The following is a 17,567-nucleotide window of genomic DNA, read 5'->3' as shown; positions in this document are numbered from 1 at the left end:
ACTCAAATAAAGAATAAACTAATAAAGAACAAACTCTGGAAAACCCAACTCTGAGGGGTGGCGGACAGGTTTTGTGAGGACTGATATCCTGCTGTCCTCAGAGAACACCTGTTACAGGTAAGCAAATCTGCTTTCTGAGGACAAGCAGGATGGCAGGTCTCACACATGGGTGAATCCCTAGCAACAGGCGGCCATCCAAATAAAAAAGGGGACCAACAAAACAAGTGCTAACAGGCACAACAACAAGTAAAAAGTTTTGTTGGTAACAGGAGGGGGGTAGCCTGAATAGAAAAAACAGGCCCTTGGCAGGAAGAGAGTTGGGTTCTATACCTCAAACAGGTTCTAAAGGACAGACTGGTCAAGCCTGCTGTCGTGTCTGCCATCCCTATCCAGACAGTAATGAGATGTGAATGAGTGGATGGAACTCCACATCAAGGCTCTGCAGATCTTCTCCATGGAGACTACTCACAAGTGGGCTACCGACGCTGCCATGGCTTGAACAGAGTGAGCTTTGACATGGCCCCAAAGATGCAATCCCGCCTGGACAAAACAGAAAGAGATGTAGTCTTCTAGCCAATTGGAAAGTGTCTGCTTGGCAACAGTAATCCCAGACTTGTTCTAGTCAAAAGAAATAAAAAGCTGGATGGATTGTCTATGGGCTTCTGTCCTTCTCCAGATAGAAGGCCAAGGCTCTCTTGCAGGCCAAACTGTGCAGGGCTTGTTTACCTTGGTGTGAATGAGACCTGGGAAAGAATGTTGGCAGGATGATGGACTGATTAAAAAGGAAGTCCAAAACCACTTTAATAACTTATTCTCCTAACACTAAGTTTTTTCATGATGGTGGTCTTGAATATGCATACTAGCTTCCTGCCTAAGGCATGGAGCTCACAGACCCTGTGTGCAGAAATAACCGCCACCAAAAATATTACTTTCCAGGTCAGGTACTTCAGGGCAGTGGCTTAAAAGGAGCTTTCATCAGCTGAGCCAACACCATGTTGAGGTCTGAAGACACAGCAGGAGGCCTTAAGGAAGGCTTCAATTGAAGCAGACCCTGCAGAAAAACCTAATCATGGGTTGTACAAAGATAGCGATATGCGCCAATTGCACTTGAATAAATCCTGACAGCATTAGTTTTCAGACCAGCTTCTGAAAGGTGTAGTCAAACAGTTTTTATGGTGAGCAGGAGTAAGAATCAAGGGCCTTTTGCTCAAACCACATGGACAACCTCCTCCACGTCAGTCTGTAGGACTTTCTAGGGGAAAGTTTTCTTGAAGCTACAAGGACCCAAGACACACTTCCCAGAGACTGAGTGATTGCAGGATCTGCCTCTCAATATCCAGGCTGTGAGCGACAGGGCCTGAAGGTTGGTATAGCGCGACCTCCCTCGATCCTGGGAGATTAGATCTGGAGAAGTACCCAGTCTGGTTTCCACTCCTCCTGGAGACATCCATTTGGAAACCAAATATATATCTCTTAAGCCCATGAGGAGCTATGAGGATCATATCCCTTTGTTCCCACAAAGCTTCAGCATAGTCTTTTCCAGCAACAGAGCAAGAGGATACACATACAGGAGACTTACGCAAAAATGGAGGGCAAAGGTGTCTGAGACTGGTCTGCCGTGTGCCCTATACAGTGAGCAGAACTGAGGAACCTTCCTGTTCCCAAGGTGTAGCAAATAGATCCACCTCTGGGCCTCCCCACAGGCGGACGATCCAATTCGCCACCTCCTGGTCCAGAAACCATTCGTGGGGGTCTGAAGGAACGACTCAAGTCTGTCCACAATCACATTCTCTTTTTTCCGGCCAGACCCATGGCCCTGAGAACCATCCCGTGGGAGAGGGCCCAAGACCATATCTGGACTGCTTTCTGACACAGGAGGTACAATCCTGTGTCTCTCTGCTTAACGACATATCATATTTCCACTTGGTTGTTGGTCTGTATCAGCACAATTCTGTTAGACAGCCAATCTGTGAAAGCCCACAGAGCATACCTGATTGCCCAGAGCTCCAGGAAGTTGATTTGACACAGTTGTTCCTGGACAGTCCCCAGTCTGTGGGTGGAGAGCCCATAGACATGAGCCCCCCAGCCCAGGATAGATGCATCTGTTAGCACAATTTGGACCCAAGGACTTTGAAAGGAGACATCCCGTTCCACATCGGAATTTACCTTCCACCAGGACAAAGAGTCCCAGAGGAATGGGATGAATCTGAGGCAGTCCTGTAGATCCTGAGTGGCTTGCCGCCATTGGTACATTAGTGTCCATTGGGATCTCCACATGTGCAAATATGCCAAGGTGGTGACATGTTCTGTTCCAGTCTTATGGCCCAGTTGCCTCAACATGTGCCATGCTGAAACCTGCTGGCTCACTTGAATCTCTGCTGCAATGGTCATCAAATTGATGACCCGTTGCCTGGGCAGGCAGGCCTTGGCCTGAGCCGTATCTAGCAGGGCTCCAATGAAGTCCAATTGCGGTGACAGACTGAGATGGGATTTGGGTAGTTGATGACATCCCTAGTGACTCCAACACCCAGATGATAGAGCATATGGACTCTTCGGCCTCTGCCTGAGAGGTGCTCTTGACCAGCCAATCATCCAGATTTATTTTATTTATTTAACAGTTTTATATACCGAAGCAGCTGGAGGAAGGACAGTGCTGGCCCCACACAGCCTTCTCCACAGTCAGCTGCATGTGCCTCTCTAGCTCCTCCTCAAAGAGAGTGTCGATGTCAAGACTGACGGACTCAGGAGGCGTGACCAGATCCTCTTTGGAACCGAGAGGAGGATCGGTGGCGGGCATTGAGCCCGGTGGAGACCATGGCAAACCCCTGTTACCAATGAAGGACTGGAGCTCCTTACCACAGGGATACTTTGGGGGCATCATAGCTGAAGCTGGTGCATCCCTGTGCCTGGCAGTGTACATCAATGGTGACCTATCAGTCCTTTCCCAGTGTATAGGCCAAGACGACAAACCAGATATCTTAGACTTGAAAGAGGCAGACTATGGTCTGTCCCCAGCATCCCTGGAATCCATCAACACTAATGGAACAGACGGATACTGAGCCACTGGCAGGGTCATTGGTATGGCTTGGAGGTCCCACAATGCCAATTGCTCCAATGCTGATGGATCCGTTCCATCTTGTTGAGCCAGATTTTATGCCCTTTTGGGGTCATCTGGGCACACTTGCTGCAACTTCAGACTTTGTGAGACAGAAGACATATCTATCATGGGTGTCTGTGATAGACAACACCCTCATGTACAGAGGGCACCACTTAAATTCGGACATGTCATCACGAAAAAGGGACACAATGTCAAAATTGAAAGCTGCAGCTTTCGAAGGGCGATAGGCACTGAGTGCACCACCACCCTAGGGACCAACTGTGAAAAGAAACTTACCCAAAAACATCGAAAACCCTGGCTAATGACAATAAGGGAAGAACTGGGAGAGATCCCAAGTTGGACCATGCTATCCCTCTCGAAAAAACACTTTGCAAAAAACAGCAAGAAAGCAAACTTCAGAGTACCTGAATGTAATCTGCTTTGAAGTTCCTGAAAAGCAGAATATAAATTAAAAAAAAAAAAAGTTGAAGTTGAAGTAGAGACTCAATTTCCCATGATGCACGAGGCTCTGTGCAAAAGAAGGCACTGGGGGTCCCCACATGGATGCAAGTTATAATGTATGCTCACAGAAGGTCAGTCAAAGTTCTAGAAACTTTGACATAAGTTTTCCATGCTAGGCTCCATTGGATGTTGGCACCCATGTGTGAGGACTGTCATCCTGCTTGTCCTCTTTGAAAATATTTGTCACAGCCTGATAAAAAGATTTGTGGTGTGCAGCAAGAGGAGTGAACACAGACATTCCAGTGAAGCTTTCACTCCATCCATGGCCATGCCCACAAAGACACATTCACTCAAATACATATGTGCACGTCATTTGCCAAGACAGGCATCAGAAGAGAATATATTTACACCCAACTAAGACACAAGTAACCCTTAGCTAGAGCACTGTCACTCTGGCACCTCCTAGTACTACTGATGGGAGTAAATTTGATACTTTCAAATGTTTTATTCACTTTCTGAAAAACAGAAAAAGATGCATGGATGACATGATGGTTTAAGGAAGAAGGATTCAGTTTTGATTGAACTGGGGAATTTTTTGGGGAAGGGGAGTCTTTTCCGAAAAGATGGACTCCACCTTAACCAGGGTGGAACCAGGTTGCTGGCACTAACCTTTAAAAAGGAGATTGTTCTAGTTTAAAATCTGCTCTAAAGGGAAAGCAGACAGTTGCTCAGCAGCACATGGTTCAGAAAGAAGTATCTTTGAAGGATATTAATGAAGCATTAGTGTTAGGGCATCTTAACATAGAGGTTCCAATAAAAAGAAATGTAGTACATGTGCCTATTAAGTAAAGAATCACCTGACCTAAAATAGTGATTATAGCATGATCAAATTTAAACTAATAACTGGAAGGGGGACAATAAGTAAATCTACAGCTCTAACACTAAACTTTCAAAAGGAAAACTTTGATAAAATGAGGAAAATAGTTAGAAAAAAACTGAAAGGTGCAGCTGCAAAAGTTTAAAGTGTTCAACAGGCATGGATATTGTTTAAAAATACAATCCTAGAGGTGCAGTCCAGATGTATTCCATGCATTAAGAAAGGTGGAAGGAAGGCAAAACGATTACCATCATGGTTAAAAGGTGAGGTGAAAGAGGCTATTTTAGCCAAAAAAAAACATCCTTCAAAAATTGCAAGAAGGATCCATCTGAAGAAAATAGGATAAAACATAAGCATTGTCAAGTTAAGTGTAAAACATTGATAAGACAGGCAAAGAGAGAATTTGAAATGAAGTTGGCCATAGAGGCAAAAACTCATAAAAACTTTTTTAAATATATCTGAAGCAAGAAACCTGTGAGGGAGTCGGTTGGACCATTAAAGGGGCTCTAAGGGAAGATAAGACCATTGTAGAAAGACTAAATTAATTCTTTGCTTCCATGTTTACTAATGAGGATGTTGGGGAGATATCAGTTCCGGAGATGGTTTTCAAGGGTGATGAGTCAGACGAACTGAACCAAATCACTGTGAACCTGGAAGATATAGTAGGCCAGATTGACCAACTAAAGAGTAGCAAATCACCTGGACCAGATGGCATGCATCTGGTCCAGGTGATTTGTAACCTATCATTTGTAACCTATCATTAAAATCATCCATTGTATCTGAAGACTGGAGGGTGGCCAATGTAACCCCAATATTTAAAAAGGGCTCTAGGGACTATCCTGGTAACTATAGACCAGTGAGCCTGTCTTCAGTGCCGGGAAAAATAATGGAAACTATTCTAAAGATCAAAATTGTAGAGCATATAGAAAGACATGTTTTAATGGAACACAGTCAACATGGATTTACCCAAGGGAAGTCTTGCCTCATAAATCTGCTTCATTTTTTTGAAGGGGTTAATAAACATGTGGATAAAGGTGAACCGGTAGATGCGTTTTATGGTGTAAATATTCTTGCCCCTTTTCTTTCTTCTTCCTCCTCTCCCAGTTGTAATCTTCCTTGTTCATTGTAACTACTATTTCTGCACCTGTTTAATAGCTTGAGTTCTCTGTTCAATGCACGGCTTGTTAAATGTAAACCGACTTGATGCGTCCTCCGGTCGCGAAAGCCGGTATAGAAAATAATAAAATAAATAAATAAATAGTGTATTTGGATTTTCAGAAGGCATTTGACAAAGTCCCTCATGAGAAGCTTCTAAGAAAACTAAAAAGTCATGGGATAGGAGGCGATGTCCTTTCGTGGATTACAAACTGGTTAAAAGACAGGAAACAGAGTAGGATTAAATGGTCAATTTTCTCAGTAGAAAAGGATAAACAGTGAAGTGCCTCAGGGATCTGTACTTGGACCGGTACTTTTCAATATATATTTTTATGATTTGGAAAGGAATAAGACGAGTGAGGTTATCAAATTTACAGACATAAGAACATGCCATACTGGGTCAGACCAAGGGTCCATCAAGCCCAGCAACCTGTTTCCGACAGTGGCCAATCCAGGCCATAAGAACCTGGCAAGTACCCAAAAACTAAATCTATTCCATGTTACCGTTGCAGTGGCTATTTTCTAAGTCAACTTAATTAATAGCAGGTAATGGACTTCTCCTCCAAGAACTTATCCAATCCTTTTTTAAACACAGCTATACTAACTGCACTAACCACATCCTCTGGCAACAAATTCCAGAGTTTAATTGTGCGTTGAGTAAAAAAGAACTTTCTCCGATTAGTTTTAAATGTGCCACATGCTAACTTCATGGAGTGCCCTCTAGTCTATTATCCGAAGGAGTAAATAACCGATTCACATCTACCCGTTCTAGACCTCTCATGATTTTAAACACCTCTATCATATCCCCCCTCTAAACACCTATGATAGAGGTGTTTAGAGGTTCTCCAAGCTGAAAAGTTCTAACTTCTTTAATCTTTCCTCACAGGGGAACTGTTCCATTCCCCTTATCATTTTGGTAGCCCTTCTCTGTACCTTCTCCATCGCAATTATATCTTTTTTGAGATGCGGCGACCAGAATTGTACACAGTATTCAAGGTGCGGTCTCACCATGGAGTGATACAGAGGCATTATGACATTTTCCGTTTTATTCATCATTCCCTTTCTAATAATTCCCAACATTCTGTTTGCTTTTTTGACTGCCACAGCACACTGAACCGACTTTTTCAATGTGTTATCCACTATGATGCCTAGATCTCTTTCTTGGATTGTAGCACCTAATATGGAACCTAACATTGTGTAACTATAGCATGGGTTATTTTTCCCTATATGCATCACCTTGCACTTATCCACATTAAATTTCATCTGCCATTTTGATGCCCAATTTTCCAGTCTCACAAGGTCTTCCTGCAATTTATCACAATCTGCTTGTGATTTAACTACTCTGAACAATTTTGTATCATCTGCAAATTTGATTCTCTCACTTATCGTATTTCTTTCCAGATCATTTATAAATATATTGAAAAGTAAGGGTCCCAAAACAGATCCCTGAGGCACTCCACTGCCCACTCCCTTCCACTGAGAAAATTGTCCATTTAATCCTACTCTCTGTTTCCTGTCTTTTAGCCAGTTTGCAATCTATGAAAGGACATCGCCACCTATCCCATGATTTTTTACTTTTCCTAGAAGCCTCTCATGAGGAACTTTGTCAAACGCCTTCTGAAAATCCAAGTATACTACATCTACCGGTTCACCTTTATCCACATGTTTATTAACTCCTTCAAAAAAGTGAAGCAGATTTATGAGGCAAGACTTGCCTTGGGTAAAGCATTGCTGACTTTGTTCCATTAAACCATGTCTTTCTATATGTTCTGTGCTTTTGATGTTTAGAACACTTTCCACTATTTTTCCTGGCACTGAAGTCAGGCTAACCGGTCTGTAGTTTCCTGGATCACTCCTGGAGCCTTTTTTAAATATTGGGGTTACATTAGCTATCCTCCAGTCTTCAGGTACAATGGTTTTAATGATAGGTTACAAATGTTTACTAATAGGTTTAAAATTTCATTTTTTAGTTCCTTCAGAACTAGTTACACGATGTTAGGTTCCATATTTGGGTAATTGCCAGGTTTTTGTGGCCTGGTCTGGCCTCTATTGGAAACAGGATGCTGGGCTTGATGGACCCTTGGTCTAACCCAGCATGGCAATTTCTTATATTCTTATTCTAAATTATTACTGTTAACTGAAAAGCAGAACGTTAATACAAACAAAAACAGACTGAAATGTCTGTATGCTAATGACAGAGTTAGAGTATATAGCAGTGAATGATGACAGACTTAACTGGCATCTGAGAGACATGGTAGAAGGATGATAAACAATGGGGGCAGTGCTATACCTGGGTACAAATTATATTGAATGACAGAGAGGAGCAACTTGGTGGCAGGGTGGTGCTTTATGTCCAGGATGGTATAGAGTCCAACAGGATAAAGATCCTGCAAGAAATAGTGAGATGCTTACCTGTAACAGGTGTTCTCCTAGGTCAGCAGGATGTTAGTCCTCACATATGGGCGACATCATCAAATGGAGCCTGGCACGGAAAAAGTTCGTCTAAGTTTCTAGAAGCTGAGCATGCTCAGCCTGCTGCTATCTGCGAGTCCACCCATGGTCCCCCTTCAGTCTCGTAACATAGATAAAAATACAAGCGAAAAAATAAAACAAAACGGAAGAAGAACCCAACTCTGTGGAGAGGTGGGCAGGATTCCTGAGGACTAACATCCTGCTATCCAAGGAGAACACCTGTTACAGGTAAGCAACTGCGCTTTCTCCTAGGACAAGCAGGATGGTAGTCCTCACATGTGGGTGAATACCAAGCTCCAGTCTATCCCTATTAACAGGAGAGCCAACAGGGACCGAGCAAGTTGCCAACGGGCACAATAACAACTGCGGCGCTGTGGGTCGGCAAAGGACTGTCTGTTTCCCTCAAGAAGCACGAACAGGAAGAGTTGGATTCAGGTCTAAAATAAGTTACGCAGGATGCATTGACTGAAGGCACTGGCTTGACACCCATCTTTGTCCAAGCAGTAATGAGCCACAAAGGTGTGAAGAGAACTCCAGGCTGCAGCTCGGCAAATTTTGACGACGGGGAATGCACGCAAATGAGCCTCCATCGCCATTGCCCACATAGTGAGCCTTTACACTGCTGGCTAGCAGAAGGCCTGCCTGCGCATAGAAGGCGGCGATGCAATCCGCCAGGCAGTTAGACAAGGTCTGTTTATCCACCGCCGCTCCCAGCCTGTTGAGTGGACTGCCTATGGCCAGCTGTCCGATCTAAATAGAAAACCAAGGCCCTCTTGCAGTTCAAGGTATGAAAGGCCTGTTCCCCTGGATAGGAATGAGGCCTCGGAAAGAAGGTAGGTAAAACGATGGATTGACTGAGGTGGAAATCAGTCACAGCCTTGGGCAGAAACTTAGGTTGTGTACGCAAGACCAAACAATCGTAGAAGAACCTAGAGTATGGTGGGTACGAAACCAGGGCCTGAAGATCACGGACTCTACGAGCCGAAGTAATTGTCACCAGAAATATAACTTTCCAGGTGAGGAACATCAGATCGCAGGATTGCAGCGGCTCAAAAGGAGGGCAGATGAGCCGCGCCAGGACAATGTTGAGGTCCCAGGACACAACAGAAGGCCGAAGAGGGGGCTTCAGTTAGAGGAGGCCCCGCATGAAACAGCCTTCTAAAGGCTGCACCAAAACAGGCATGCCAGCAACACCCCGATGGTACGCACTGACAGCGCAGAGGTGAAACCTTACAGAGCTGGTTTGAAGCCCAAACTCAGAGAGTGCCACAGGTAATCCAACGGCCGGGGGAGGGGGCATGAAAATGGATCAAGTGATGCCTCGCACACCAGATAGAAAATCTTTTCCTACTTTAAACTGTAGGACTTCCTAGTAGAAGGCTTCCGAGATGCCACCAGTACCTGGGAGACACGTCCGAGAGTGCCACAGGTTGAAGGACTATGCGCTCGACATCTAAGCCGTCAGAACCAATGCCCAGAGGTTTGGGTGGCGCAGGATGCCCCGATTCTGGGAGATGAGATCGGGCACCGATCCCCAGCCAGATGGGGGTCCACACAGACAGGTCCTGCAGACGCGGGAACCAGACCTGCTGGGGCCAAAAGGGTGCCACAAGGATCATGGTCCCTCTGTCCTATTGAAACTTCAGCAACATCTTTAAGAGGAGAGGTAGAGGAGGATATGCATACAGCAGGCCTCTCCCCCAATGGAGGAACCCCACGATGGATATAGGAGAGAGGCCTCTGGGAGACTACTGAAGTTTAGACTGTACACCTGACAGATGACATTAAGGACCCAGCGGGCCAACGTAATCTCTTCCCAGCGATGGGAGAAGCCAAGGAGCCTGCCTCCTACTGGGGGATCTGGCGTCAAGGGTATGGTCAACTGACGTCCGCTCCCTCACCGCCAATCAAAAGCCTGTGGCTGGGGCACCAGCTGGGGGTCTAGGCATTCGCTGTTTGTGAGGGTGGCCCCTGGAGCTGGTGCAAGGCATGCAAGTCCTGGAGGCTGGATGATAATATTTCCACTGCCTTTCGAGATCCCAGCCTGGAGGACTTCCTGGCAGAGGACGGGCATCAGAGGCACTAGCCGAAAGCTGTTAAAGGGTAGCATGATGGTCCTTCAACTGCACTACTGCATCCCGGATTTTATTCCCGAAGAGGTTTTTGCATGTGCAAGGGAGGATGGCTAGCCTTTCTTGGACTTCCGGGTGGAGGTCAGAGGCTGCAAGTCATGCCATTCTCCAGGCACCAAGCCCACCGCGGCAATGCAGGCCACTGTCTCAAAGATATCGTACGTGGAACACACCTCATGCTTGCCAGCCTCTAGACCCAGTAAGACAATGGCCTAGAGTGCCTCTTGCGGTTGTTGAGGCAGGCCCTCTGCAAAGTCCTGGACCCATTTCTAGAGGTTCCAGTTGTACTGGGTCATGTATAGCTGATAGGCGGTGATGCGGGCCACCAGCATCAAGCTCCCTGTGCTCTCGCCCCGGGGGGCGAAGGCATGGGTGCGGGAGCACTGGGCCTTTTTTAGGGCAGACTCCATGACAACCACCAGGGTGGGGTGCTGTTTCTCGAACCGCACAGCTTGTTGCACCAAATAAGTGGCATCAGCCTGTTGATGGGGGAGAGAGAAATTGGATATTCCCACATCCGGAGGAGGAGAGCCTTGAAGATGTTGTGGATCGGGACCGCTACGATCTCCTTAGGAGCATCGATGAACTGGAGTACTTCCAGCATCTTATGTCGCTCGTCCTCCTCTGAAAGCAGCTGAAAGGGGATGGCTTCAGCCATGGCCCTGACAAACCCCGCAAAAGACAGATCCTTGGGAGGTGACCTGTGCCGTTCCTCCAGCAGGGAGGGCTCTGAGAGGGGGTCATCTGAGGATGACTCTGTGGAGTCACTTCAAGCATACGGCCCTTCCTCCTCACTGGGACCAGCGTGCCGTGGGCGAAGTCCGTGAGGAGTATGGGTCCTGGGTTCAGACGGCTTCGGAGGCCTCGAGGGCACCATGGTAATAGACTGTTCCCCTGGCATCGAGGGAATTGGAGGCCGCAAGGCCCCAGTAAGGGCTTGGGAAACCGTGAACTGGTGAACACTGTACTGGCTGCATCTTCCTCCTCAGAGGACCCGAGAACTGGGCATCAGTGGCCGTTGGGGGACCGAAGGCCCCTCAGGCACCGGCTGTGTCGGAAGGGCGCCCAAGAGGATGTCCAGACGCTCTAGCAGGGGTGCTAACATCAAAGAAAGTACAAAGAAGGGTGACCAAAATAATAAAGAGGATGGAACGGCTCTCCTATGAGGAAAGACTGAGGTTAGGGCTGTTCAGCTTGGAGAAGAGATGGCTATGGGGGGATATGATAGAAGTCTACAAAATCATTAAAGGACTTAAACAGATAAATGTAAATTGGTTATTTACTCTCTCAAATAATAAAAGGATTAGGAGCACTCCATGAAGTAAGCAAGTAGCTCATTTAAAAAAAAAACAGAATTTTTTTCTCTCAATGCATAATTAAGCTCTGGAATTCATTGCCAGAGGATGTGGTTATGGCAGTTAGTGTAACTGGGTTTAAAAAAGGTTTGGATAAGTTCTTAGAGGAGAAATCCATAAACTGCTATTAATCAATAAGGAATAGTATCTTGGGATCTATTTGTTTGGGTACTTGGCAAGTACTCATGACTTGGACTGACCGCGCTGTTGAAAACAGGATGCTGGGCTTGATGGATCCTTGGTCTTAAGTACTTATGGATGGAATACTCTTATACTACTTTAATACAGAGGGGTACAACCCCAATCCTTGAAGGTCACAAAAAGTCCTGGTTTTCAGGATATTCACAATAAATATTCATCAGGTATATTTGCATACATGTGGTCTGAGAATCAAGTTAATTTTAATAGCTTTGCTATCTGGAAGACCAGACCAGACTTTGGTACCTTTCTTTATCAGATAACACCCCTATAAAAAAATTTACCACCTTCACACTTTTAAATTCCAACTTTTTCTATGAAAGCCATTCTAAAGGGCTAATGCAGTATTTATCACTGGAAAGTATGGCACTTGCCTTTTTCAAACCACTTTGACCTATGGCGTCCCCTATAATTTGTCTAAGTATCATTCATGCCATCTCTTATTGTAATTGATGCTCCTCTTTCCTTTCCTTCACAGTGCTACACTCATTGGCACTCTCTCGTACATCACAAACTCACAATTCTACACCATACACAACTCCTTTAACACAATTCTACACCATACACAACTCCTTTAACACAAGTGCTTTGTAATAGAAAACACATATTCTATTTCTATAACCATAGCACTATGGATCCCCAGGACAGTATGAGTACCAGATAAGCATGTTCTTCACATATAGCAGTGGTGTATTAGCAAGCAAGAATCATTCCTCCTGATCACTTATGATTCTTCTACAATCAATTCTCCATCACATAAGCTAATGTGCTCATGTATCACTCTCTCTACACTGTATGCACACCTGGTGACATATGTGGTGACAAGATTCGAAGATACTAGAACACACTTACATATTAATATAAAGCTAATTGTACAGGTGATTGGGACATCAGGATTTTTGTGCAGAAGGGAACAGGTCCATATGTGTAGTGCTGGGAGGAAAGTAGGAAGAGATTATTTAAGTGGGGATGTGTCCTCTTTCTTATGTTTCTGTAAACAACCATGTAAATTCCCTCTTGTTAATCTTGTAACCTGATGGCTATAAAGAGTGGTACAACAGAACAGGAAGCTAGTGATTGCAAGCTGATTTTTCAGCAACATTGCTTTGCTGTGTGCACCACACTGGAGAGTTTCTGTCCCTGAATCCTGCCGAAGTAGCATGAATTTACCCAAAATTTGGGACTATGGTACAACGATATAGGCCAAGGCAATAAAGGGAGACAATAATAGGAGTGGGGCAACATAAGTCAGAATAAAAATAAAAGCCCATCAAGCGATCTAAATGTTGTCTTTGTAGTTTATAGCTTTTATAATGTATGCATATCATTTTGAAATTTGAAATTGGTTTACAAAACTATTTATTTATTTATTTATTGTTTTTGTTATACCGAGTTTCATGATAGGCATCACATCAACCCGGTTTACAAATAACAAGGAGTGTAAAGCATAACGTAACGTAAAAAACAATATTTTCAATAAGAACCTTGAACTTTAAATACAGTGAATCAGAAAAAGGGAGAGGGAAAGTTACAAAAAAACAAGGAAAATAAACTTGGGATGGAAGGGGAGAAATTGAACAGCACAATATTTACATTTCAGCCTATTGATACATTAGAATAGCAAGTGAAAAAATAAGACTATGAAACGGTACATAGGTAATCAAATGAATAAATATGACACAGTTGTGAATGGTAATAGTATGATAAATATTCAGCAGGAATTAGTGAGAGAGGGTTTGAGGTTGGTTGATTCGTGTTTACATTCCATTATTGCATACGAGTTAGTGCTAGTGAGAGGAGGTTTTATTCAAGGCTTGGAAATGCTTTTTTGAAAAGCCAAGTTTTTAGTCTTTTCCTAAATGTTAAAGAGCATGGCTCTTGTCTCAAATCAGGTGGGATCGAGTTCCAGAGAGCTGGACCTGCTGATGAGAAGGCTCTGAGACTCAAGGATTTATGTTGATAGGTTTTGGCCTTTGGAATTTGGAGTGACTCTTTGTAGTGTTCCCTGATAGGCCTGGCGGAGGTGAATTTTTTAAGTGGTATTTGTAGGTCGAGTTGCGTGTGTTGGTTGATAGTTTTGTAAATGATGTTAATGGTTTTGTACATGATTCTATAGTGGATCGGAAGCCAATGGAGGTTTTTGAGAATAGGTGAAATGTGGTCAATTTTCCTGGAATTTGTAAGGACTCTGGCTGCAGAGTTCTGAACCATTTGTAAAGGTTTGGTGTAAGAAGCTGGGAGGCCTAATAGTAATGAGTTGCAATAATCTAGTTTGGAAAAGATTATTGCTTGCAAGATTGTTCTGAAGTCCTGAGTGTGAAACAGCGGTTTTATTCTTTTCAGGATATGTAATTTGTAAAAGCAATCTTTGGTGGTTTGGTTAATGAATGTTTTGAGGTTGAGACGATTGTCTAGGATGGCTCCTAAGTCTCTTACGTGGGTTGTTTGAAGGAGTGTGGGTGGTTTAGGAAGTGTGTTATTGTTTTCCGGTGATATGAGCAGGAATTCTGTTTTCGAAGCATTGAGTACAAGGTTTAGACTGTTGAGGAGAAGTTTAATTTCTAATAGGCAACTGTCCCAGTATTCCATTGTTTTTGAGATTGATTCTTTTATAGGGATTACGATCTGTACGTCGTCTGCAAAAAGGAAATGTTTCAGGCTTAATTTTGTAAGTAGTTGGCAGAGTGGTAGCAGGTAGACATTGAAAAGGGTGGGTGAAAGTGATGATCCTTGTGGCACTCCTCTATTAGAAGGGTGGTATTGGGATTCTTTATTATGAATTTTGACTCTGTATCCTCTGTTTTCTAGAAATGTTTTGAACCAGTTTAGTGTGGCACCTGTTAAACCAATGTTTGCCAGCTGTTTTAGAAGAAGGGCGTGGTTGACGGTGTCAAAGGCCGCCGAGAAGTCAAGGAGGATTAGTAAATATGCTTGGCCTTTATCAATACCAGAGAGTAGGTAGTCCATGAGTGAAATTAGTAGCGTTTCGGTGCTTGCGGCTTTGCGAAAACCATATTGGTTTGGGGACAGAATACTGTGGTCCTCTAGGTAGTTGGATAGTTGGGTGTTTACCAGTTTTTCCATGATTTTAGCTATAAATGGTAGGTTGGAAATAGGGCGGAAGTTGTTGGGATCACATGCATTTAGATTTGGTTTTTTTAGCAGTGGCTTGATTGAGGCAGTTTTTAGGTCATCTGGGTAGATGCCATGTGATAAGGAGCAGTTTATAATATCTGCTAGGGTTTTTGCTATTGTGTCCGGGATAAGAAGAAGCATTTTGGTAGGGATTTGATCAAATGGGTGTGATGACGGTTTCATTCTTTTTAATACATTTTGTATCTCTGTGATTGTGATGGGTTCAAAGGCATTAAGCTGGATGTCTTTATTTTGGGGAAGATATGTGTTATCTGGAGACGTAGTGTTTGGAATCAGCTGATTAAGGAGATCCGATATTTTTTTGTTAAAATGAAGAGCCAATTCGTCTGCTTTAGTCTGGGCTTGTTCGGGTGGTATATCTGGAGTGATAGGTTTAGTGAGGCTGGAAACGAAGGCGAATAGAGCTTTTGAGTCAAAGCTGAGATGATGAACCTTTCGGGCATAGTAGTCTCTTTTGATTTTCAACGTGGTACTTTTGTAAAGATGGAGTGATCGTTTGTAATCAGAGAGTGAGGCTGGTGAAGGGGCTTTGCGCCATTTTCTTTCTTTTTGCCGAAGTAGCAAAATCTTTTTTCTTCCCAAACACTTTACCCAAAGTATTTCCATCAAAGTGGGTAATAGCTCAGTGGAGATTTTTATTTTTTTTTTAATACCTATTTCTTAAATTAAGGCCGAGGAAAAGAACAGGGTATTTGTGCATATTCTCCACTAAATGCCTTAAATCTTAACTGAAAGTGACAGGAACATCATTACTTTTCATAATAAGAATAGTCTGGCCCTGGCACTTATACTCTATTAGTTATAGTTTACAGGAAATTAATTCACTCCAAGTGATGACGCTGCATCTGTTACCTGCGTGCAGAGCTCCGGCAGACGACAGGCTAGCTTTACCATATCAGGCAGAATGGACTGGAACAGAGGGTCAGACTCAGCATCTTCCAGTACCTAAACACCCCACCCCCCCAAAAAAAAAAGAAAAAAAAATGAATTTGATGAATGTGTTTACATTTCAATCCCACTCCCCAGTCAACCAAATCCATTGCTTTTGTTTTTAAAAATCAACCTCATACGTTTTACACCTCTGACATTATTCTGTTTTGTAGGATAGGAAGGGAGAAGCATCAGGCCCCTGAGGGGGGTGGGGGTGGGGAGAAGAGACTTTTCAACTGCTGAAATTGGTGCAAAGTTCACAGGTACTTTTTACCAACGCGCTTTGCTCCAATTTTGAAAATTATCCTAGGAAAACTACCTCCGCACAGCTACACCTGCTAATTAGTGCAGGTGGTTTTTCCGAGAAAACATCTGCGCGGAAGTGCAAACCACTCCCCCATGAACACCTCTCCACACTCGTGTAGATGAAGCTGTAGCGTGGTTTACCCAAACGCAGGGCGAGCAATTTTCCGAAAGCCCTCTTCCACAGAAAAGCAGCATTTCACCCGTGCAAATGACCCTCCCGGTGATGATGGCAAGCTTCTTCGCCCACTCACTCCTAATTCAGGATGCATGGGGACCTGGCCTCCTCTACAATATTTCTGTGCTAATCACAGGTGACAAAAAGTTAGTTTATGAAGCCTGGACACCAAGGAAATAAAGACAATGCATCTTACTGAAGGGTCTGAATTGTATTTGTTTGTTTAAAATGTTCTCTTTCCAGCAGAACAGTCAAACATAACTTAGGAAATATAAAAAGGAACATAAATTTTACTTGAAGTACTGTGTGAGAGGGTTTATTCCTTTCAACTAGAAATGGCACTTTTGGTGCCACAGACCATCAACTGACTTTTTAAAATCACTTTTATTATTAAGTTTCTCATTTTGACTTCATTGGTGATGTGAATCATATCAATGCCAGAAATACAGTAATATACCTTCATGCACTTGTGATTTCAATAAATACCACCTCTTGCCATGTGCACACACTTCCATATGTGCTCAGGACATAGTCCACACAGACATAAATTAGATCTGCTCCAAGACAGACCTTTAACCTTCAGTATCTAGTGGCTGTCAGTTTGCTTTATTCTCTTCTCTGCTAGCTAACACTCTGTCTTCTGAAAATGGACACATGAATAGTGGCGGTTACGCTTTGCCGCTAAGCTTAGCTGCTAAGCTATAGAGTATCCCTGTCGGGTGACATTTTAAAGCACTGGGCTTTGTCAGGTCTGTCAGCACTTTAGTCTTTTGTTCATGCCATAATGGAAAATAAAAAATCCTGCTTAACAATGGCATGAGACACTACTTTCCAGCAACAAATCCACAGCAAGGAATTTCCAAAGCTCTAGTCTGAAATCAAAGGCACAGTTTAACAAAATGGGATGATTTGTACATTTACAACCTGTGTTTCAGTTTTCAAATTCTATATGTATTTTGTAGCAGTCCTAGAGCTTAAAACAAATACCACCAGGGATTTTTTTTTTTTTATTATTACTTATCTGCTCTCCAAAAAGGCCTGTATCTAAATAATTGCCATTGTGCTGGTAGAAATTTGCCCTGTAGGAACCACAACTGCCAAGTTTTCCAGGGCAGTAAGGGACTGCTTGGACCCAAGCTGAGAATACTTGTGCACCTCTAGCTCCAAAATCACAGTGTGTAAGAAATGACACCAGAACCACTATTTCTGAAATATTTCTCACTCATGCACAGTCAGCACAAATAAGCATGGG

General features: G+C 43.6%; 1 protein-coding gene across 1 annotated transcript in view; it reads right to left on the bottom strand.

The window, feature by feature from the left end:
* PARG (poly(ADP-ribose) glycohydrolase) overlaps positions 1 to 17,567 on the bottom strand; it is a 511,630-nt gene that overhangs the window by 352,139 nt on the left and 141,924 nt on the right. The window contains exon 13 of the mRNA XM_029610698.1: positions 15,757 to 15,849. Within this exon, the coding sequence (XP_029466558.1) occupies positions 15,757 to 15,849 (93 nt within the window). The remainder of the gene's footprint in view (positions 1 to 15,756; positions 15,850 to 17,567) is intronic.

This window comes from Rhinatrema bivittatum, chromosome 7 (assembly GCF_901001135.1).
Source record: "Rhinatrema bivittatum chromosome 7, aRhiBiv1.1, whole genome shotgun sequence".
Taxonomy (NCBI): domain Eukaryota; kingdom Metazoa; phylum Chordata; class Amphibia; order Gymnophiona; family Rhinatrematidae; genus Rhinatrema; species Rhinatrema bivittatum.
Note: the sequence above shows the minus strand (reverse complement) of the source record. Positions and strands in the feature narration are given on the sequence as shown.